General features: G+C 39.2%; 1 protein-coding gene across 18 annotated transcripts in view; it reads right to left on the bottom strand.

Moving 5' to 3' along the window:
- NIN (ninein) overlaps positions 1–23,376 on the bottom strand; it is a 106,453-nt gene that overhangs the window by 24,020 nt on the left and 59,057 nt on the right. For 10 of the 18 annotated variants that reach the window (XR_014242495.1, XM_082384791.1, XM_082384788.1 and 7 more), the window contains 13 exons: positions 23,071–23,207; positions 22,610–22,750; positions 22,181–22,355; positions 19,177–19,287; positions 18,712–18,801; positions 15,263–15,401; positions 13,273–13,454; positions 11,659–12,152; positions 8,593–10,737; positions 7,172–7,297; positions 6,994–7,063; positions 4,727–4,942; positions 1,842–1,955 (listed from right to left, as the gene is read on the bottom strand). Coding sequence is in view for 17 of the 18 variants with exons in the window: in XM_082384791.1 (XP_082240917.1) it covers positions 1,842–1,955; positions 4,727–4,942; positions 6,994–7,063; positions 7,172–7,297; positions 8,593–10,737; positions 11,659–12,152; positions 13,273–13,454; positions 15,263–15,401; positions 18,712–18,801; positions 19,177–19,287; positions 22,181–22,355; positions 22,610–22,750; positions 23,071–23,207 (4,140 nt within the window). In the remaining variant the exon portion in view is untranslated. The remainder of the gene's footprint in view (positions 1–1,841; positions 1,956–4,726; positions 4,943–6,993; positions 7,064–7,171; positions 7,298–8,592; positions 10,738–11,658; positions 12,153–13,272; positions 13,455–15,262; positions 15,402–18,711; positions 18,802–19,176; positions 19,288–22,180; positions 22,356–22,609; positions 22,751–23,070; positions 23,208–23,376) is intronic. The other 8 variants (XM_082384794.1, XM_082384785.1, XM_082384797.1 and 5 more) reach the window with 3 other exon arrangements.

Here is a 23,376-nt window from a genome sequence, read left to right as displayed (position 1 = left end):
ATTTATTGTCATTATGATTTTATGGCCATCTTTCAACTTTTTACCTGAAGTTCTATTACATTTAGCTTTAGGAATAGTATGACAAAATAGACTTTAAGGATTGAATCTTGTCTTCAACTGGCAGCAAATCCAGCATAATTTACAAATCTAAACAAGCCAGAAGGATGAAGGAAAGTGTAAAGAACCTGGGCATTGGTTAACAAAGGCCTTTTTTCCTTTGCTCACTACCCCATCTCCAGACCCTCACAAAGCCTGGTATCATTTTGGGTGTCTACAGACTGGTATGTGACTACTGCTGACGCTATTCGTGTTTCTTTTCAGTGCAACAGATAATACAAATAAAAATGTTTTGTGAACAAGAAATTATTATGTCATACAGAGAAGCACAGGCTTTCTAGGTCCAAGCTGTATGGAAGCAACAATAGGCTGACACCATCTTAACTCTTGTGATCCAAGAGTCCAGGTGCCTTGAACAACTGCCCACCAAAATCCAAAGGGCTCACTGTTTTTCCATCTCACTATTTATATCAATGCTTCAAAAAAAAAAAGCAATAAAAATGTGCCAAATGATGTCCTCATCATATTATTTTACTCCCAACTCGGCTTCTTTTCTTCTGATCCCTAGCTTGGCAAAATCACAAAGCATACATTTCCCATGCTATGGATTTGGAATCCACCATTATCATCTGAAAGGTTGAACAACAGACAGAAAATGATAGAGAAAAGTATGCCCAAGTTAATTAGGATGAATTTAGTAATAACAGCTCTGGAATACTTATATACCACAGAAGAGCCTTTTAACTTCTGGAATGTTTATATGGACAGACAGCTTCTGCTATGGCAGAACAGATAAACTTTGCATAGCAGCATCTGACTTGAAAAGGTTCTTATAAAGCACCTATCGGGTACCAGTACTGTATTAGGCAGTGTAAGAGATACAAATTCCCTGAGAGTCTTATAATCCTATTAGGAAATCAAGACTTACAGGTGTCAATTAGGAATCAACATGAACATAACACACTCAGTGGTACAGACTCAGCATTCAGAGAAGGACACCTTTATGCTCATAGTCTGAATAGGTGTTAAGAGAATTTTATAATCTAAGGATATCATAATATTAAAGTAATCCTTTGGTGAAGCAAATAAATAAAATGGAAAAACTAAATTCTCCTAGTATAAATCAGAATTGCTCAAACTGAGGGATTCATGTGCTCATTGAAAAATTCAGAATAAAGAATAAAATTGGACAACGTTCAAAATATATTAAGGTGAACCCTCTTTTATACTTAAAATTAGGTCTTTGTTTGAAACTTTGAAGTGTGCTTCTTAAAGCCAAATTCATAGGTGAGACTGCATCCCTGATAATGTTCTAGAATCTACTCTTCTGCCCAAGATAGATGCCTCAAACTCACTATGAGAAAAAGGGATGATGAGGGACCAGCTTCATCTGTGTCTCACAAATCTGGGTGGATAGATATTAAAGTTATGAGTAAGAAAGTCACCATCTTTTTAGACAAATTTATATTATTTAAAACCTGGCCGGGAGAAGGTACAGCAACAAATTTCTTAAACTGAAGTGGTTATGGTTCATTTATAGTAACAGAATGTCAGTCTACAACATGTAAGTTACATAACTAGAACAACATTTAGAGAATTAGCAATAGGAGCCCTTATAAATAGACTTGTACTGCAAGCCCTCAACTTTACTAAGTAATAAGCTAGTTAACAGGACTCAGTAAAAAGGACATTTGGTGGCTAGAAAAGTCAGACCATCAGGTGCATATTATTCTATGAGCCCCCCCCATACCCCCTGTCCCCACCTAAGCAACACACGATCTTACTTGTTTCATTTTCTCCAGTTCATCTTTGAGAAGGAGGTTTTCCTGTTCCACAATATGAATTTGTAGTTTAACTTCAGAAAGTTCTGCCTCCAGAGAAGACACTAAAGTGGAAGACTAAGAAAAAATTTAAAAAGTCATATAATACACATATTCATTTAGCCTGGGGAAACTTAGTAAGTTCACAAAAGGCAGCATTAAGGAAACACTAGTATAAATTCAGTCACACACTATTTAAGATCATTTGTCCTTACACTCAGTGGAACTAACCAAAACTATCTTTTAATAGACTTTCCACTAAAATGGCATGAACATGATTTCTAAGTTCGTTTTTGAAGATTTCTTCACTGTAAAGTTACTATCTTTCTGTGGGGGGAGATGCTTTGAGACCATGCAAATAGTGTTTTTCCTTAAGCTTTTGCTTATTGATTTTAGTGTCTATCAGTGGATTTTATCTACAACAATTACTACTCTGGTGTTTGCCTAATGAAGACTTTCTATTTCCTTCTTTCTTCCTACATTTATTAATTGGAATTATCTTGCAAGGAAGAGCTGTTATTTCTCCCCCCCGTTATTTATGTATTCAATTTTTTTTATAACAGTATGGACCTATAGATATTTATTTTATTTTGCATTTTATAATTATACTTATTTTATGCTATGCTTTATTTTGTTGATCAAATTATTCCAGCTTTGGCCATTAGGAGCTTCTTCAGGTTGTGCCCTGTCCTTTTGACATGCCCCATCTTTTGGGGGGCACCTTTTTCTTTCTGACACCATGAGATGTTCCAGGCTCATCTTGAATTGACCCTGCCCCAGCCTTGGGAGCAATCATTTTTCCAAGTAGCCCGGGCTCCTCTTATACGAGAATAGTGTTTAGAAACCACGATCTGGGTACTCGATCCACATACACACATCTACATCTCTGTATCGATCTATCTGTCTATATATTAAGAAATACGAGTTTATACTAATACCTCAAATTCCAATCCAATCTCAGAGGGTTCATTTTAGCCTTTTCAGTTTCCCCACTTGCAACTTCCTTTTCCAAAAATGAGAAATGCAGTTCTTATTATCTACAATACGTTTACTTATTTGTTCAATTCTAGTATATGCAGAGTAGTTCCAGAATTACTAACATACACCCCCATGAGAAACACATTTACTGACTAGATTATTATTGCCTTTATGTACACTTCTTTTTGTCTTAACCCTACCATATACAGTCAAGATACTAATTTCTAAATTACTTATTTTCTTCCACATTGTAGCTATGTTATCCATTTACAATAGAGTTAGGTTCATTTGTTAGTGTTTGTGTTCCATTTTAGTATCCCCCCCATCTTTGTTTTTTGGATTGGTTTTAATTGTGTGTTTATTTGAGGGGGTATGCGAAGAGTATGTAAAACATTACTATGGTTCTAAGCGTCAGAGCTATGTGAAAATGTTCTCAGAAGTGTCACTCCCTTCCTCATTCCTTCTATCACATTCCCATTCCTCTCTTCCATCCCTTCCCCACTCGCCCTCTATAGGTAACCATCTCTTTAGTTATCTGGTTTATCATTCCCATATTTCTTTACATAAATTTCTTTTACACAAATACATGTGTATTGTCTAATATCCCCTTCTTTCTTACATGGACGGAGACATACTATCTTAGATACTCTTTTGAGCTCTTCTTTTTTCACCTAACAGTATGTCCTGGAAATCATTCCACACCAAGAGATCTTTCTCATTTGTCCATTCTTTCTTTTTCTTTTTTTATAGCTGTATAATACTACTGCATGGTGTGGCTATACCCATCACATTTATCCAAAAACTCTCCGATGTATGGGCATATAGGTTGTTTCCAATATTTTGCAGTTACAAACAATGCTGCAATGAATAACCAACCCTTTGCGGTGAATTTTCATATTTTTAGAGGAATATCTTTAGGGTAAATTCCTAGAAGTCAGATTGCTAGGACAAAAGGTAAGTACGTATGTAATTTTGTTAGGTTTGCCAAAATTTCCTTCCAGAAATACAATATCAGTTTATATTCCACCAGCAATGTATGAAAGTGCCTGTTTTCCCAAACCCTTGCCAACAGAATATATTGTTATATTTTTAAATTGTTGCCAATCTCATAGGTGAGAAATGAGATATCAGTGTTATTTGCATTTCTCTAATTCTGAGTAATTTTGAACATTTTTTCAGGGTTTGAGGGCCATTTTTATCTCTTTTTTGTGTGTGTGAATTTTTGTTCATGTATTTTTTCCCATTTGGCTATCAGATTTTGCTCCTAAGCCATTTGACTTTTAAGAGTTCTTTACATAGTAGGGATATTAGCTCCACTCTTGGTGGTATATGATGCAAATATTTTCTCCCAGTTTGTGAGCTGTCTTTTGACTTTGTTTATGGTATTTTCTTGGTCATGCAAAAATTTTAAAAATTTAATCAGGTCATTTTTTGCCTCTAGTTTATGAGTCATCGTTACATAGCCTTTCTCTACACCAAGCCTAAAGATGAATTTGCCCGGTTTCTACTAGTACTTGTATGTTTTACCTTTTATATTTAGACTCCTAATCCAATTGGAATTTACCCTTATGTATGGTATAAGATATGGATCTAATTTTATTTTCAATTGTCTACCCAGTTATCTAGGCACCACTTATTAAAAAGTCCATCTTTACCCCAGTGATTTGAGAAGCTACCTTTGTTACATACTAATTTTCCATATGTATTTGGGTCTAATTTTAGACTTTCTCTTCCACTTATCTGTCTATTCATGTGCGAACACCACACTGTTTTAATAATTAGGACTTTATGTATAAGAAATTAAATATAAGCATTTCTTTTATTTACTGGGATTTCCTCCAGAAAGGCTGTAGAGTGGCTGTAGACCATACCTGCACTTTACAGTGTTCCAGTTCTTCTTTTAGATTAGACTTCTCTTGTTCCCATTCCTCACATGTACTGTGTCCTGGCTCTTTATCCTTCTGACTTAGCATCTCTGCCAGACGTTGATTAACTTCTTGCAGTTCTTTCTGATTTTGAGAATTCTTTTGGCTAAGCTCCATATTTTCCAAATCCAACTGTTGGTTTTTGGTTTTTAATTCTGAAATCTAATTAAAATTGAAATAAGTCTTAAAAACTAGTTATCCTACTTCTGCTAAAAATATATTTAGAGACTAGTTGTTTTACCCTCTCTATGTAAAGTTATACACACACACAGACACACATTTAATAGCAGAAAAAATACATACTCATTATTACAAAGTCAATCAGTTCAGAAGAGTATGAAGAAATGATAGACACTCTGTCCACAGAGTACCCCACAGGGGTAGCCACTGTTCACAGCTGGGTACGTATCCCTACAGATTGTTTTCTATGCATATACAGACCTATATATGTATAGTTTTTTTCCTTCTTTAGAACAAAAATTTGCATTATTTCAGATGTTCGGATAGTCTGCTTTTTCCACTTATAATATCTTACAGACTCTTATCTTTCCAAATCGATGCATTCAGAAACCACCACATGCTATATTTTTAGTGTCTGTAGGGCAGCGGTCGCCAACCTTTTTGGCACCAGGGACCGGTTTCATGGAAGACAATTTTTCCACGGACCTGGGCTGGGGAGGGGTGGGGGAGGGGGATGGTTCAGGCGGTAACGCGAGTGATGGGGAGCAATGGGGGGCAGCAGATGAAGCTTCACTCTCGACCGCCGCTCACCTCCTGCTGTGTGGCCCGGTTCCTAACAGGCTGCGGACCGGTAGTGGTCTGCGGCCCCGGGGTTGGGAACCCCTGCTATAGGGTATTCCATGTATCAAGACATTCCATACTGCATTTATCCATTCCCACACTGATGGACATATAGGTTTATTATCATTCTTTCTTTTAATTATGAAGAAACAAAATCTTTTGGAAAATTCATTTACACATGGTAGCATTTTGTATTTAGGATCTTATTTTTGGAAGTAGGGCTGCTGGGTTAGAAGGTGTGCATATACATTACTGTTTTGATCGATATCCCCACAATGTCTTCCTCACAGACTACCAACTTATAGTCCTATCAACAATGTATGAGTATATTCATTTCCTCATTCCCTTTTTAATACTAGACAAGATCAATCTTTAATTTTTGCTAATCTGACAGGTGAAAAAAAGAAACTCATTTAATTTGCCCTTCCCTAATTACTAATGAAGCTAACCATCTTTTTATATGTTCTCTTCTTTTTTTCTGACTTGACCAATCATATAAATTATTCACTTTTCTACTGCATTTTGCAATTTGTTTGTAAGAGTACAGAATATATTTTGGACGTTAACACCTTGTCTATTTCAAGCGCTGAAAATAGTCTTTTCCCAGGATGTCCTTGTCTTTTGACTGTTTCAGATAGATTCTCAAATGGCTTTTCCCCACACAATTGCATATTGTTGAGATTATACAAATTGGGCATTGAACGGCACAAGCTATCTAAATAAATCATAATTCTGTGAAAATATACACGGATTAACTAGTATTCTATATCTGTAAAATGCTGTTCTTAACTTTCTGCTTTTAATTGTGGTGAGGAAAGAGGAAGGAGCTAACATGAATCGAAACCACATGTGGGGACCTCCCTGGTGGTCCAGGGGATAAGACTGTGCACTCCCAATGCAGGGGGCCCTGGTTCGATCCCTGGTCGGGGAACTAGATACTGCATGCATGCTGCAACTAAGGAGTCCGCGTGCTGCAACAAAGATCCCGTGTGCTGCAACTAAGACCTGGCGCAGCCAAAATAAATAAATAAATATTTTTTTAAAAAGCCATCTGCTACAAAGAGCACAACTGAATCTAATTAAAAACAAAACAAAACAAAACAAAACAAAACCACAGGCTGCATAGAGCTAGTATTTCACAGGTTCAGTTTTAGAGGTTATCACCTCCCCACTCCCACTGATTATAAAGCTAGTATTCAGCACCAGAGTCTAGAAATAATATATACGTTATTATATTCACAAAAAATAGAAACCTAGTTTAGAATTAGCATGAGGTGAGTTTCCATTTTGAAACTCAGGATTTACAACCTTACCATTATTAGCTACGTTTCCAGTAGCATGTGCTGTAAATTTCAAATTTAAAAAAAGAAAATTTTAGAATCAGGAAACATTGGGAAATATTCTCTCTTTACCTGTTTCTTTAAATTTTCAACCATCTTCTGAACTGCAGCTTTTTCCTGTTTTACGGTTTCTATTTTTTGCCTAAAGGGACAATGAAAATATAACTTAAGAGTTAGGCTTTAACAGTTGAAGTTAAATAGTTTTAGTCCTCACAAAAATGCCTTAAGAACATTTAAATATATGTCTTACCACATTTCTTCCTGAGATCCATTTAATTTCCCTAATTTCAGGTTAGAAATGCTGTCTTCTTCATTTAAAGTAGTAATTTCATTTCTCAAAATAGAATTTTCCTCTTGAAGCTTCTCAGATTCATATCTGAAGTACAGAGATTTTAAAAAAAATAGTTGTAACAAGGCAGTCATCTGGCATCTTTGGAAAATACTTTATAGTAACTTCCAATTAAACACGTGTTCCATGCCAGTTAAAAAGAAAAGCCTAAATTAGTAGTCTCTTGGTGCTTGGAAATCAAGCTACGACATATTGACTCATTTCTTTTGAGAAGCAAGAATTTCACTAAAAGACATTAGGGAAGTGTGACTAAAACACTTGAGCATGGAGACAGAAAGGAGACTCAATGCCCATCCTGGTTGCTGACTTTCTCAGTGGCAAGCATATGCTTTGAGCAAATTATTTATTTCAGTCTGAAGTCCTGCCTGCTCGTAAAAGACAAAAGCCATATTACTAAGCTGTATGAGCTTCAGTTTTAAACCCCAGGGTACCTAGAGAAAGAAGATTCACTACATAAATGAAAGGGCCATGTCAAAATATGTACACTAATGTTTACTTTGTGATTTCTTTCATCTCATTATGATTTTTAGAACTAAATATGGTCTGAGGTAAAACGAGGAGAAACTACACCCAGAATTATTTTGTTTTTTCATATCATTAAGATATTTCAGACATGATGTAATATTTTACAAGTTTTTTTTTGAACCAAATTTGTTAGAAGGCTACTGCAATCATATTTTATAAAGTTGAGTGAGCAGTGGTTCAAATTAGTATCATTTTTGTCTTTGTTCTTCAAGCACGTTTATTAGAATCTGATAGCTCCTCAAAAAATTATGTTCTAAGATAAATTTCCAATGTTTACAGAATATCAGCCTGCACTTCAAGTGATATAAGTGAAAAACTATAAGCCATGAGACACAACACTTTTCCTATATTAGTATAAGAAGAGAGTTCTTATCTACCAAGTGAGTTAACGATACACGAAAGGCATTCATTCTCATATAACTTGTTTCATCAAAATGAGGAAAATAACCAACATTTAGCCAAAAAAACCCCACCAAAACTATCCATCCAAATGAAGTGCTACAAAAGAGTCAAAGACTTGACATACATTGATGATGCACATGGTTAAACAACTAACACTCTCCATCATGAACTTTCACACCCTAAATGAACGACATTTATTTCCTATAGAGGAAGGAGTGCCTCCTAGGCAGGGTTATTCTACTTGTTAATACGACACAGAAGCAGAAGGAAGTCTAAAGCACTGCTCTCTTCTTGAAGACTAACAGGTTAGTTTCTCTAGGCACAGCAAGCAGTGAAGTTAGATTTGGTGAGGTGCTCTGTGGGATTCCGTGAAGTGTAGAAGGTGCATACATTACCTCAGAAGCTCAACTTTTTGCTGCATCTCACTGCACGTGATTTGCAAGTCATGCATCATTGCCTTCAGCTCTTCCTCCTTTTCTCCTTGAGAAGGTACATCTTTTTGCTTAACTAAAGCAGTGACTCTTTCCCTCAACTTTCTAGTCAGCTCCTGCAGCTTCTTTTTCTCCCGTTCTAACTCTGTGATTGTGGCCTGGCGCTGAAAATGTCTGTCCTGAAGGCTGAGGAGAGCAGTGTTTTCCTCCAGTATTACTTGGTTCTGTACTCCAGGCTTTTCTTGATGTGTCTGGAGTGTTCCACATAGCCAGGCAATTTCATGTGCTCTTACTTTTTCTAAGAGCTGTGTATTCTCCTGCTCTAGGTACTGGTTTTCTTGACAATGTTCTTCTATAATATGGTGTACACTCATAACCTTTGGTACACACTCTTCCAGTGTCTGATTTAGTTCAAGGACCTTTTCATCAGGTCCGACTTCCAGGTTATCTAAATGGGCTTCCCATAAGGAGAAGCAGTCATACTGCAGCACTGCTCTTTCTTGCAGCTTCTCGATCTTGCCTTGAAGTCTCAAAACAAGAACATGCAGTTCCTCATTTTCTCTTTTGACCTCGTCGTAACTCTTTTCCAGGCTAAGGAATGTTTCAGTCACTTCTTCAACTTTCTTTAGCTCATCCTGTAATCGGAACATTTCTGAAGTGAGTTCTTTGTTATTTTCTAGTGCTTCATCGTAGCGCGTCTCCATGACTCTCAGCTCTTCCTGAAGACACTCATTTTCTCTACTAGCATCTTCATATAACAATTTATACTTGGTGGAAGCCTCGGGGATTCTTTCAAGCATCTTTAATTTCTTTTTTAGCACAGAAACATCAAAAAGTAAGTCCTGTTTCTTTTCAGAAGCTCGATCACAGTCTGCACGTAAGATCATTAGTTGTTCCTGAAGCTGGCCAATCTGATTCTTTAGGTCCCAGGTTTCAGTCCTGGTCTTCTCACTATTTTCAAGCTCAGAAAAACTCTCTATTGATGCTTCAGACTCCTCTATTCTGACCTCCTGTCTCTGACCAGAGCTTGTCCCCGTACTTTCCAGATCCCGGACCTCATCTCCTTGCAGATCACTTAGGACGTGCTGCATGGTTCCACCTTCTACTTGTTTCATTCGGTTTGGCAGTAAAAATGGCTCTGTTTGTTCCACGGAATTTCCAAAAAACCCAGTAGTTGGCTCATCTAAACAAGAAGACATTACTGACTCTGGCTCTAATTTTTGCAGCCTCTGTTGCAACCTAGAAATTTCAGTTGCCATTTTCACATTTTCCTTCACTGCTCGTTCATGAGCTCTTTGCAGGCTTAAGAGGACATCTCCATTCTCTTCCAACAGCTGCTCTCCTTGCTGGAGCAGGGACATGGCTCCACTTCCTTCCACCTCCTCCCTTCCCATTGCCTGGCAGCCATTCTGAAGCCTGGAGGGAGGAGATGCCACCTGCTCCATTTCCTTAATTTTATCCTGAAGCCTGGAGATTTCTGTGCTCATCTCAGCCCTCTCTTGATCTGCTTTCTCACAGGTCGCTTTGTAGACATTCTCCATGGCCAGAAGCTTGGACATCATTTCCTGCCTCTCCTGGTCACGTTCCCTTTCTAGCCTTTCAAGCCTCTGGCTGGCCAGCTGCTCCGAGGCGCCTGCCTGGCACAGGACCTGCTCACGGTCCTTCAGTTCTCTTTCATGACTGCTCTTCAGCTCAAGTATCTGGCTGGACAGCAGACTTTGCTGACTTTCCGACACAGTTCTTAGATCTTCCAGGTCTTTGAGTAGCTGCTCTCTCTCAACAGCCATGCCGTTCAAATGTTCTTTGTATGTTTTCTCCAGCATCTCTCTCTCCTGGGTCAGGACCAGAGAAGTCGCTTTCTCTCTCTGGAGAGTCTCTTTAAGCTGCTCCTGGGCTTCTGCACACTCCTGGGTGAGCTCGTCCTTCTCAAACTCCCACTGGGATCTCTCCTCGCGCTGTTGTTCCAGGACCTCCTTCAGCTCTCGGCGGTAGTGCCCCTCCAGACTTCGCAGAGCATTTTCACATCTCTCAGCGACTTTCTGACAGTCAGCCTGAAACTGGGCTTCTATCTGAGAGGTTCTTCTATTACACTCAGTTTCCATTTTTTCCCTAAATGTGGTCAACATACAGCATTACTGAAACTGCCATCAACTCCAGAAGCAAACAAAAAACATTTTCCCGTGCATAGAAGCAGCAGCCAAGCAAACAATTTAAATATTTTCTAAAAATGGTCTTCACTTATTCCTATGTGATTCATTTATACTGAGAAGGGATCTCATTTCTGAGAGCCAATGCTGGCAGCCATAATTAATTTAAAAGATTTACTTACCTCTCTCTGCATTTAGAAGAAAATTTAGAAACCAAATTCTTTGGTGTACTCCCAGATGTATTTGTTTATGGATTTTTAGCCAAAAACTTAGGCTGATATTTCACATTAAATGTTCAAATGCATATTAGCCTAAACCCTAATTTGGGAAATACATAAAATTCTTCCATTTTAATTAAGTAGACATTGGTGGATAATAGTCATATAAACCACACATATTAACAAATTCATTATGTTTTGCTTTTTATTTAATAAAGTAGCACCGGGTTAAAGTATGAAGCACCAAAGCCCTGAAAAGTACCTGAGATTTCACGTGAGGAAAGTAAGCACAAAATGGTGTTTCATAACTCTGGAAGGAAATGTAACTTTGCCCAGAATCTAGCTTATAAATGGCCTTTCTCAGAAAACAGCAAGACTGAACTAGGAAGAAATCACATTTGTGATAATCTTATCCTCATCTGGAACCTTAAAACGTACATGCCTGATACAAAAAATACTTTCCTCTTTCTAAAAATAAGTTTCAATACCCCAAGGTAGGCTTATATCTAAACAACGGCAAAACAAGTTGAAAAACTAAAAATGAATCTAGTCAGTCAGTGGGCTATTTTGTCTTCTGATTTTTCAAAGTCTCCTTAATTGACTGGGATTTCTGGTGCCCCCGAGGAATGGTGCCCCAGGTTCCTCCATTTCCCCCATTTTCTTACCTTCCCTCATGTAGTTCCCTTTGGTGTTTTTCCAAGAGCTCTTTTTGCAATTCCTCTTTCTCAAGAGTGTGCTTCTCCACCAGGCTTTTCAGTTGCTCCTGGTGAACTTGTTCTAGTTCCTGAGTCAAGCTTCTCACCTTCTCTTCTGTCCAGGCACCATTTTGAATGAGTTTTTCCCTTTCTCCATTAAAGCTTTCCTCTGCCTGCTCCAGCCTAGCCTTTAGCTCCAGCCTCAGCTCCTCCTGCAGGTGAGCCTTTTCCTCATCCCACTTCATTTCCAGTTGTTTTTTCTCCTCCTCATGTCTGCAGATAGCCGTGTGTTGTACCTCCTTGAGTACCACTGTCTGGCCCTGAAGTTCTGCAATTTCATTTTTAAGGTCACTTATTTGTTCTTCCAAGATGTGCACTTCATTCTCATACTTTTGCTTCACGTTCTCCTGCTCCTTTTTACAGGCAACCTTGGTTTCATCTAGCTGCTTTTCATAATGATGCACCTAAAGCCAGAAAGTAAAACCACCATGTTATTCAACTCAAGGCCATGGAAAGGTGATGGGGCAGTAATTACTTTTCTCCTACAAGACATTCCTCAGTTTTCCCATTTTTTGTTTTAAAGTAACAATTCAAAAACACATTAAATAAGATATTTTTAAGTCAGGCATGGTTTGATTACCTTTTTAACTTGGTTGAATTTTATTAGTTTCTGAACAATTCTATTAAAACTGACTAGACCTTCACAGAGATACCATTTGTCTCCATGGGCATCCTCTCCAACTGCAAACTTAGGGCCTTAACATAGTTAATTAAATTAAAGTATTTGTTTAACACCTGTCAGGTACCCTGCAGGCCTCATGGGGAAACAAAGTTGGGTAAGACATAGCCCCTGTCATTAAGGAAAAACCACTCTAGACATGCTCATGACAAATACAAAAAAGTATACTACAAGTCAGAATAAAACATATAAAAGGTATAGGAAAAATAGTTACAATGTAACCTGGGATTCAAAGGAGGGAAAAATCACATTTGGTTGGGAGACTTCAGAAATGTAAGAGGTAGCATTTGATATAAACTCTGAAGGTTAAGTAGACTTTCAAGAGGTAGAAAGAAATAATAACACAGCACGTTAATAGCATGAGCAAAAGAGGACAGTGTGATGAAGAGCAGCAAACTACCTAGTTTGGCTGGAGGATAAGGTAACTCAAAGGAATGGTAAAAGAGAAGACTGGAAATATAACCTAATGCAACACGGTAAAGGGTTTTGAAGGCCAAGATTCAGAATTTGTACCTAATTTAGGAAGTAATGCTATATCGAAGGGCTTTTTGGTTTTATTAAGATGTTTTTCAATGAGTTGGAAATAATGTAATGGTCTGCGAGTTCCATACTTGCTAGGATTGAAGATACTACATTTTTAAGAAACTCTCTCCTATGAGGAAAAGGCCTCACCCTTGGCCTGTGAAACCATGCTGAGGTAGTGCGTTCCTGGTAGCCAACAGGACACAAGAGGAAAGGTATAGAAAGTGCTGCTCTTTGAGAAAAAAGAATTGAGAATGTCCTACATGCAAAAGCTTGTCAGAGCTCAAAGAAATCAGAGAACAGGATTGATAAGAAGGTCTTACTTTATCTTCAAGCTCCAGTCTCAGGCAACACAAGTCCCTGTGATGTTGTTCTTTCATCTGTTCGATGACCAGCTCCGCCTCGATGCTCATATTCAATGGATTGCATTCTTCAGAACCAAGCCCTGAAAACACATGGGATCTGTTGACCCTGCAGCAGGTTCTTTCAATAACACAACTGGCATCTAAGGAAGGATATCCAGTTTAAATGAGGAATAATTTTTAGCTTAAATTACTACAGATGAGATCTACTAGGAAACAACAGAAGGCAAGCGAAGTCTCTTGTTTTTAAGTATTAGGGAAAACAAGAAAAAATGAAGGTGAACAGATTCTTTCATGTACAGGCAATGTACCAAACCTTAATAGAATCCAGTAGAATAGCAGGTGGGAGTAGATGTGGAAATTGCTGCTTAAAGGTGACCTCCTCCTAATGAAAATCCTGAAGAGTGAGGTAGTTCGGTCAAACCAACCAGCCTTCTTTCCATCCAATGAATACTGAGTGACAAATTAGCAGAGGGGCAATGTGGCAGGAGAATGAATGGCCAGCATACTTGCTATGCTTTGAGGTGTTAACTTCATGGGTCAAGATATCCAACCCACCCCTCAACATTACAGAAGATTCAGTATTGTAATATTAATTTCCTGTAGTGCAGATAGGGCCTTACCTTAAATTATCAGCTAAAATTTTTTAAAGAATAGGGCATGGGTTAGGAACCTGGATATAGGCAGATTCGATAGAAAATTCTCAACTCATTCATATGAGTTCACCTCTGCAACTGCCCATGATGATGACTGAGAAGGACACTGAAATGTGAAGCATAAGCTGGGGGCTGAGCTAGTACAAAGACAAAATGATTACATCTAATACTATGTTAGAAATCTCTTAAGGCAGGGGACTCAAAAGAGCTTTTCATGTAGAGATACACAGGCAGATGCAAGAAAGAGCATAAGTCTAGCATCTGGAATTGACAGTCTTGCTTTGGGCTTTCTCTTCATCTATCATGGCATATCCCCAACTGAGAAGTGATACCTGGGGTGTAAACCACCCCAAGATGACACAGCCTCATGTACCCATGAGGAGAACTCCCAGCCCTTGGTCATCTATGGAAAAGCCCAGAAAAACTTCTGAGATACATCATATCAGTTGGGCTCCATTCTTATACCACAGTAAGGCTACAGAGTGCAGACTTAGAATCAGAGGAAAGGTGTTCAAGCCTGTCCCTGTCCCCTCCCCAATCCCTTATTTATTCTAGAATAAATAGGTAAGGAGAAGAATAAACAACCCTTGTAAGAACCTGTACTCCTGTTCCAAGGAGCAGTGGGGAAAACTATTTATGATGAAGAATTTATTATAAACCCTTTCTGAAACGGAAATTCAACACACTGGAGGAAAGGGGCAGGATGCCAGGAGGGAGGAAAAGAGCTGATAATGAATGTAGGAGGGTTCCCAAATGACTCTGCCTTCCAACCTTGCTACTCAAAATCCTCCTCAAAGGCACAGGCAACCAAGGTTTATTTATCTTATTTGTTGTTTTGCAGACATTTAGCATAGCCAGCATAAGGAAATCAAATTTTGTGGTTTCTGGCTGGCTCACTCTCCAAAACACTGTCATACCAGTTAGGCACTCTTTTAGAAAGGGAGGATTCAGCAATAACTCAGTGACTGAATTCTAACACTCCCGAGGCCTGGATTCTCAGACTTGTGGCCAGTTTTTTTTTTTTTTTTAAACGAAGCAAATATCCTTGTGGTTTTATTTTTCCATTTCTTTGTTGATGCATATAAAAATCACATGGAAATATTCTCATAAAGACTTCAAGGACAAATGAAAAAAACAGACCACAAGTGAAACAGCTCAAGAAAATAGCACTGCCAAAGTCTTTTTTTGGGTGGGGGGTGGGATTGCCAACATTTTGCAATTCTACATTCAACCATGGTTTTAAAAACAAAAGTCAAAGGCAGAGACTCTGAAAAGATGGTGTCTGAATGGCTTACCCTGGTCAGGCTCGACACAACCACTGTTCATATCAAGTTCTTCTGACGGTGAGTTCTTCAAGGGAAGTCTGAACACTTTGCCTTGTGCACGATATTCTTCCAGCTCAGACTGGAGTTCGTCTACTTGGTCTTGTAATAGCTGGAGTTTAAAAACCAATACAAGTCTTAGATGTGATGTCGAAAACACAAGCAACAAAAGGAAAAATAAATAAACTGTATATCATCAAAATTAAAAACTTGTGCTTCAAAGGATACCAACAAGAAAGTAAAAACACAACCCACAGAATGGGAAAAAAGTTTTTGTAAATTATATATCTGATAAGCGACTTGATTGTAGAATATATAAAGAACTATTACAACTTAATAATAAAAAGACAAATAACACATTTAAATATTCAGCAAAGGATCTGAAGAGACATTTCTCCAAAGAAGATAAGCAAATGAAAAGATACTCAATGTTATTAGCCATCAGGGAAATGCAAATCAAACTCACAATGAGATACCACTTAATACCCACTAGGATGACTAAAATAAAAAAGACATACATATATCCCCATATCCCCTCCCTCGTGAGCCTCCCTCCCTATCCCACCCCTCTAGGTCCTCACAGAGCACCGAGCTGATCTCCCTGTGCTATGCAGCTTCTTCCCACTAGCTATCTATTTTACATTTGGTAGTGTATATATGTCAATGCTACTCTCTCACTTCGTCCCAGCTTACCCTCCCCCACGTGTCCTCAAGTCCGTTTTCTACATCTGTGTCTTTTTTCCTGCCCTGCCACTAGGTTCATCAGTACCGTTTTTTTAGATTCCATGTATGTGCATTAGCATACAATATTTGTTTTTCTCTGTCTGACTTACTTCACTCTGTATGACAGACTCTAGGTCCATCCACCTCACTACAAATAACTCAATTTCGTTCCTTTTTATGGCTGAGTAATATTCCATTGTATATATGTGCCACATCTTCTTTATCCATTCATCTGTCAGTGGACATTTAGGTTGCTTCCATGTCCTGGCTATTGTAAATAGTGCTGCAATCAACATTGTGGTACATGACTCTTTTTGAATTATGGTTTTCTCAGGGTATATGCCCAGTGGTGGGATTGCATATATATACATATAGCTGATTCACTTTGTTTGTGGTACAGCAGAAACTAATACAACACTATAAAGCAATTATACTCCAATAAAGATATTAAAAAAAAAAGACATATAATAACTGTTGGCAAGGATGTGGAGAAGTTGCAACTCTCATACTGATGGGAATGTAAAATGGTGCAAACATCTTGGAAAAAATTTGGCACTTCCTCAAAAGGTTAAACATACAGTGATCATATGACCCACCAATTCTACTCCTAGGTACATACCCAAGAGAAATGAAAGCATATGTCCACACAAAAACTTGCACACAGGACTTCCCTGGTGGCACAGTGGTTAAGAATTCGCCTGCCAATGCAGGGGACACGGGTTCGAGCCCTGGTCTGGGAAGATCCCACATGCCACGGAGCAACTAAGCCCGTGCACAACTACTGAGCCTGCGCTCTAGAGCCCATGAGCCACAACTACTGAGCCCACATGCCACAACTACTGAAGCCCGCGCACCCTAGAGCCCTCACGCCGCAACTACTGAGCCCACACGCCGCAAATACTGAGCCCATGCACCTCAACTACTGAAGCCTGCACGCTCTAGGGCCTGTGTGCCGCAACTACTGAGCCGGTGTGCTGCAGCTAGTGAAGCCCGTGTGCCTGGAGCCCGTGCTCCGCAACAAGAAAAGCCACCTCAATGAGAAGCCCACGCACCGCAATGAAGAGTAGCCCCCACTCACCACAACTAGAGAAAGCCCGCGCACAGCAACAAAGCAGCCAAAATAAATAAATAAATAAAACAGTGTGTACGTGTCAATCCCAAACTCCCAGTCTATCCCTCCTTCCCACCCTTCCCTGCTGGTAACCATAAGTTTGTTCTCTAAGTCTGTGAATCTGTTTCTGTTTAAAAAAAACAAAACAAAACAAAACAAAACTTGCACACAAGTGTTCACAGCAGCATTATTCACAATATTCAAGATAACACAATGTCCATCAACTAATGAATGGATAAATAAAATGTGGTATAGCTATATAATGGAATATTATTCGGCAATGGAAAGAAATGAAGTACTGATACATGCTACAGTATGGATGAACCTTGAAAACATTATGCCAAATGAAGGAAGCCAGTCACAAAGGATGACATATTGTATAATTCCATTTATAGGAAGTGTAAAGAATAGGCAAAACCAAAGAGACAGCAAGTAGATTATTAGTTGTATAGGGCTGGGGGTCATGTGAGAGATTACAGCTAGGTGGAGTGGTAGTTTCCTTTTGGGTGATGAAAATGTTCTAAAATTTATTATGGTAATGGTTGCACAATTCTGTGAATATACTAAAAGAGACTGAATTATATACCTTAAATGGGTGAATTGTATGGTTATGAAAAGCTGTTTAAAAAAATAAGTGGACAAATTTGGGGAATTTTTGGAGGTAGAGCTGACAGATTTTACTGATGAAATAACTAAAAGCGTAGGAGAAAACACCTCTACTTGATTAGAGTCAAGAGCCATAACTTATTTATAAGGGTGCCATAAATGTTTCATTTCTTTTCTCAAAGTGTGCATGTATATTTCCTGAGAAGGCAGGCTATGAGCAACCTCATAAGGAGGTGATTGTTTTCTTCATTTTTGCCCAAGTACAATGTTCATCTAAAGCAGTTAGAACTCAGTTATGCTTACCTTGTTAAAATAAACAAGTGTCTGTGGCTTAAGGAAAAAACAACCCCAAATTCCTGAGCTTAGGAGAGTTACTTTTTTAAAAAAATCAAAGATTCCTATTATTTATAAGGATGTTTTTGTGTCCTCTGGTAGGAATTTGTAATGACTTACTACTTAAAGACTTGAGTGGTTTCTGCTCCATTTGCATTTTGTAAATAAAGTAAGGACTGTATTCAGGAAAAAACCCCACAGAACAAAAGCAAATTATATCAGCCTGCGTTGATCGCTCAGGAAAGACTAGTTTTGGAATAAGCACATCAACATGACCACATTTTCCTTCTCTTAGAATAAAACTTTATTTTCCTCTAATTACTAGCAATTTCCGACCCAGATAAAGCAGACAAATGCAGTTTGCGTGATTCTCTCGTATTTCAGGATACTAAACAATAACATTAACAACTAGCACTTAGGTTAAGTGCTTTCTGTGTCTCAGGCTCTGTTCTAAGCACTTTACGTATATTTACTCATTGACTCTCCACAACAACCTCATCTGGTGGGTACTCTTATTTTTGCTGTCTTGTAGGTGAGGAATTGAAACACCCGCGGATTAAGTGATGTGCTCATGGTCACACAGCTAGTAAACGGTGAAGCGGTATTTGAACCCAGGCACCCCTCCTCTAAGTTCTCTTCAGTCACTCACCCTGCACTGCTGCTCGTATTCATTTCTCATCTGTGTCAGCCTTTCTTCTTGCAAAAAGAATTCAGCACTGCTGGGATCAAGGTCACCAAACTAGAAAATGAAAAGGGCAAAGTTGTCATTTTTTCCAAGTGTCCTTCTTTGACCTATAATGTACCAAAGGCCCAAGTTTCTGGTGTTCACCCAGTGTCTGGAGTATGAAAGGAATGTGACATTTAAGCAGAAACACCATCAATTAGATGATGGGGAGAAGATTCTAGAGTGATGTGTTCAGTCAAAGCAGAGATTGTTTCTCAGTGCCACGCCGTGTTTCCCTCGTGTAAATTAAATCCCTGCAAAAATGACAGCTTCCTTTAGTCACATAAATAATTCCATAATAGAAATTTTCTTGGTGGCATAGCTTCTGCTCTTTTGAGGGAACTACACTTTGGGGCTACGTATCAGGAAATCAAATTTAAACAGACTTACCTTTTCTGCCAAAACATTTTCCAAATTTCGCTGAAGTTTGTTTGTCAGATTCTCATACTCTGCCAACTTCTCTGCATTTTCCAGAAGCTCGTTTTCTAGACGACCATTTTCCTGAAGAAATTTGGGGAAATTAAGTGGGCACAGATTAAGAAATAAACTGTTGTACCATTTTATAGCATGCATAAATCAATGCTCTAGATTGAGAAAATGTGTTCATCTTGAAAGTTTCAGTACATTAGAGCAGAAAAAGTAAATATTAAAAAACTGATATCTATCTTATAACCTCAAAGCATGCCTCCTCTTTTTCTTGATCCTACAGAAGCATGCTGCCCAACAGTGGCCACAAGCAGTCACAGGTAACTATTGAGCACTTGAAATGTATATAGTACAAACTGAGATGTGCTGTGAATATAAAATATTCACCAGATTTTGAAGAGTTAGAACAAAAATGCAAAAAACTCAGTAATAATTTTTGTAGATGAATTACAAGTCAAAAAGATACTGTTTTGGAGATATTAGATTAAATAAAAATGATTTAAAATTAAATTCACCTGTTTCTTTTTACCTTTTAATGTGCCTGTTTGAAAATTTGAAATTACATATATGGCTTGCATTGTATTTCTATTCGACAGCATTGCAGTAGAAAATTTAATGACGTGAAAAACATTCTCAATAAACTGTCAGATGAAAGACTGGTTGCAGAATACCTTGTTCATCTGACAACAAAAGAGAACTCAGAAAACCTATAAAAAGTAGGATAGCTCTAACAATTTTCATTTAATGATGATATAGATATATTATATTTAATTTACAATTTTATTTTGGTTTAAAGATGTAAAAGCTGTACATACAGGTTTTTCATAATTTGTATTTTTAATTATTATAGTAAAATAACATATCAACCAAAGTCCACAAAAGGTGGGGTTTTTCTGTATGTAAAACACTTGTAAGATTTCCACCCACATTTGTCAAAAAAATAAAACCACATGGATGTGCCATTTGACATATTTTCTATTCCAATGCTAAAGGATAATTGGAAGAACATTATTTTCAAAGTATATTTTGCCAAAAGAATATAGAGCCAATATATTTTAAATACATTCTTTTTTTTTTTTTTTTTTTAATTTTATTTATTTATTTATTTATTTATGGCTGTGTTGGGTCTTCGTTTCTGTGCGAGGGCTTTCTCTGGTTGCGGCAAGTGGGGGCCACTGTTCATCACGGTGCACGGGCCTCTCATTATCGCGGCCTCTCTTGTTGTGGAGCACAGGCTCCAGACGCGGAGGCTCAGCAGTTGTGGCTCACGGGCCTAGTTGCTCCGCAGCATGTGGGATCCTCCCAGACCAGGGCTCGAACCCGTGTCCCCCGCATTAGCAGGCAGACTCTCAACCACTGCGCCACCAGGGAAGCCCTAAATACATTCTTATTCACACCCTCACACAGTAACATGGAGTGAAAAAGAATGTGCTTGAAGTGTTTTTAAAGGATACTACCTTCCCCCAAAATGCCAGTTCTACAACTCTAATCTTCCAAAGTGTGTCTAAATTTAGATGTTAAAACAATCAGGAGCAGTTTCTGTGTATTGGGCCCGTGTTGGTGCTCTGGAAACTGACAAATCAGCTTCTGTTGCTGACCACAGGGAACACACAATCGGGACTGTGGCAGGGGAGGCAGATATGGATACAATTATCTATGATGTGATAGAAACTATGCTATCTTCTGGCAAGAAAAAAAAAAAAAAGTGTCATGGGAATGAAAAAGTAGTTTGGCCTGCAGTGTTGGAGAAAGCAGTGAAGGAGCCTAAAAGCTTACTGAGGAACTGAGACAGCTGATGGCAGGTGCAGCAGGGTTGAGGGCATGGCCCTGGGGGTTGCTGGCAGGATCTGAGGTTAGAAAGGCATGAGGACAAGTCCCCTTTCAGGGCCCTTCAGTGCTGCCATGTTGCACTTTTACAGAGGGAACAGCATGATTTTAAGTGTTCTTAAGTAAGGTAACTCCGGTGACAATATGGAGGTTGGATAGATGGAAAAAAGGATGCACATAGGTCAGCTGAGAAATCATGATGAATTGTGAACCTATTCAGAGGCTGTGGAAATGGAGAGATGGGATAAATCTGAGAAGCATTTCAGAGCATCAACGGGACTCAGAAACTGATAATCAAGGATGACCGAGGACTTTAGCTTCTATGACTTTCAGCACAGGTGGTGATGTAGATTAGGGAGAAAATTCCAGAGAGGAAGCAGTCTGATGGTTAGGGAGTGAGAATTAGCTCAGTTTTTGATGTGTGGAGTTTCAGGAACCTTTTATAACTTCAACAGTAGTGAATATTCCATAGGTACTTATTGCCTTCTAGATACTGTATATGTAGCAACTCATTTAATCTCCATATCAATGCTATGGGGTAGGTATTACGATGGTGCCTCTTTTGTGCATTAGGAAACAGGTTTGAGTAACTTGATCAAGGTTTTCTGTAAGTAGTGGTATCCAGATTGGAACCAGGCAGTCTTGAGGCCAGACCCCCCTACCCCGCCCACCCTTTATCTCTAGATAACACTGTACCATATTATCTGGTGTTAGAGTCCAATAAAGAGAAGGATCACTTCCTCTACTGAGGCACAGGGAAGGAGAGGAGGATGTATAAGGGAAAAGGTACATTTGGAAGCAAAGAAACAAAGCTGATGGCCTCTGTGTGGCAGGAAATAAAGTCATCTGCTAAGAATGAGGAAGGGGGAGTGCAAGGAAGGAAGAGACCATCAACCAGGAGCCAAACAGCCCTGAGGACCCAGTGCAACTTCAGGGGGTAAGAACAAGATACGCTGTTGGCAAACCAGAAGCCTAGACATCCCTGAAATCTAGCTCAGTGGGGGCTCTACCATGTCCGGTCATGACCCAGCTGGGCAGATTTATGAGCCCCGTGTAGACCTGTCTGTCCTCTTACAGAGCTGTGGTTTCCCATGTGTATTCCCAGCAGGGACACAGACTGTACAACCAACAGGATAATTACCTTTAAAGAGAGGGCAAGGCGGTCCCGGGTGTAATTCTCTTCTGTTTTTGCCTTTTCAATTTCCTGCTCAAGTTCCAAACGCTGCTTGCCCACCTGTTGTAGGATCTGTTCTCTCTCCTTTCGAAGCTCATTCTTTAAGGCTGCTATTCGTTCCTTGTACTCTTCATCCAGTTTCCTGTGAGGAGGAAAGACTGACAAGCTGCCATCAAATCCCTCAGAGGTCCCTATGTGGATCCACCAAAAATGGAAACACAGAGTCACAGAGATGGGAAGCTCCTTGAGAAAGTGTCTAGTGAATCCTGCTTTCCTTGAGGCTTGGCCACACCTAAGTCACTCCCGCCAGGTGTGGCCAAGCGGGCAAGCAGGCTGAGCCCCACTGCCCTAGGCCAGGGTGGTGGGAAAGGAGGGTCCTGGCCCAGCCAGTCGTACCTGAGGTTGTACTCATTCCGCCGCTCTATGGCTGCGTGGTGATCGTCCACCTCTGAGGCCATTAGAGACTTGAGCTTCTCAGCTTTTTCCAGATCTGACCGTAGCTTCTCTTTTTCTCTGACCACTTGATCAACTTGCTCCCTAGAATCAGAAAGAAACCAAGTATGAGGGAAACTGTTTCTAAGCAACAAGTAGACCCCAAAAAGCTCTCATCTGGCTTGCTTCGATACAAAAACAAAACCAAGACAACCAAAACCCTTCAAAAACACACAGACATACCACAGCCCTCTTCAAAAGACTACATGCAAATCTAAGCTCTACCTCATTTTCACAGAAGTGAGATGATAGGAGATTAGCCACATCTGCGTACAGGATGGAAGAATGTACGCCACAGGCATCTGAATGACTTGCTCAACAAGTAGGAAAGGGAATAGAGCAGGTGAACCTTCTGCTTAACTCACAGCAAATGCCGGATCTCAGCCTTAAAGCTGGCCAGAGCCGCCTGGTGAATGCTGTTCTTGGTAACCAAAAGTTCATTTTCAAGAGCTAGCGTCAGTTCTGTCAAATTAACATTTCCATCAAGGCTGAAATCCAAGGCCTAGAAATCAGAACAAGTTCAAGACAATCACAAGTTCTATCCTGGGAAAGCAGAAAATGTGAAGGTTATACAAACTCACAGAACTGAATTTACAGTCTACAGGTTGGATGCTTACATTTCTTTAGTGATTGCTTAGGAACAATATTCAATCCACAGCGTAACTAAGCTC

The sequence above is a fragment of the Balaenoptera borealis genome (genome assembly GCF_965194805.1).
Source record: "Balaenoptera borealis genome assembly, chromosome: 3".
Taxonomy (NCBI): Eukaryota; Metazoa; Chordata; class Mammalia; order Artiodactyla; family Balaenopteridae; genus Balaenoptera; species Balaenoptera borealis.
This window is presented reverse-complemented; position numbering and strand designations above follow the sequence as displayed.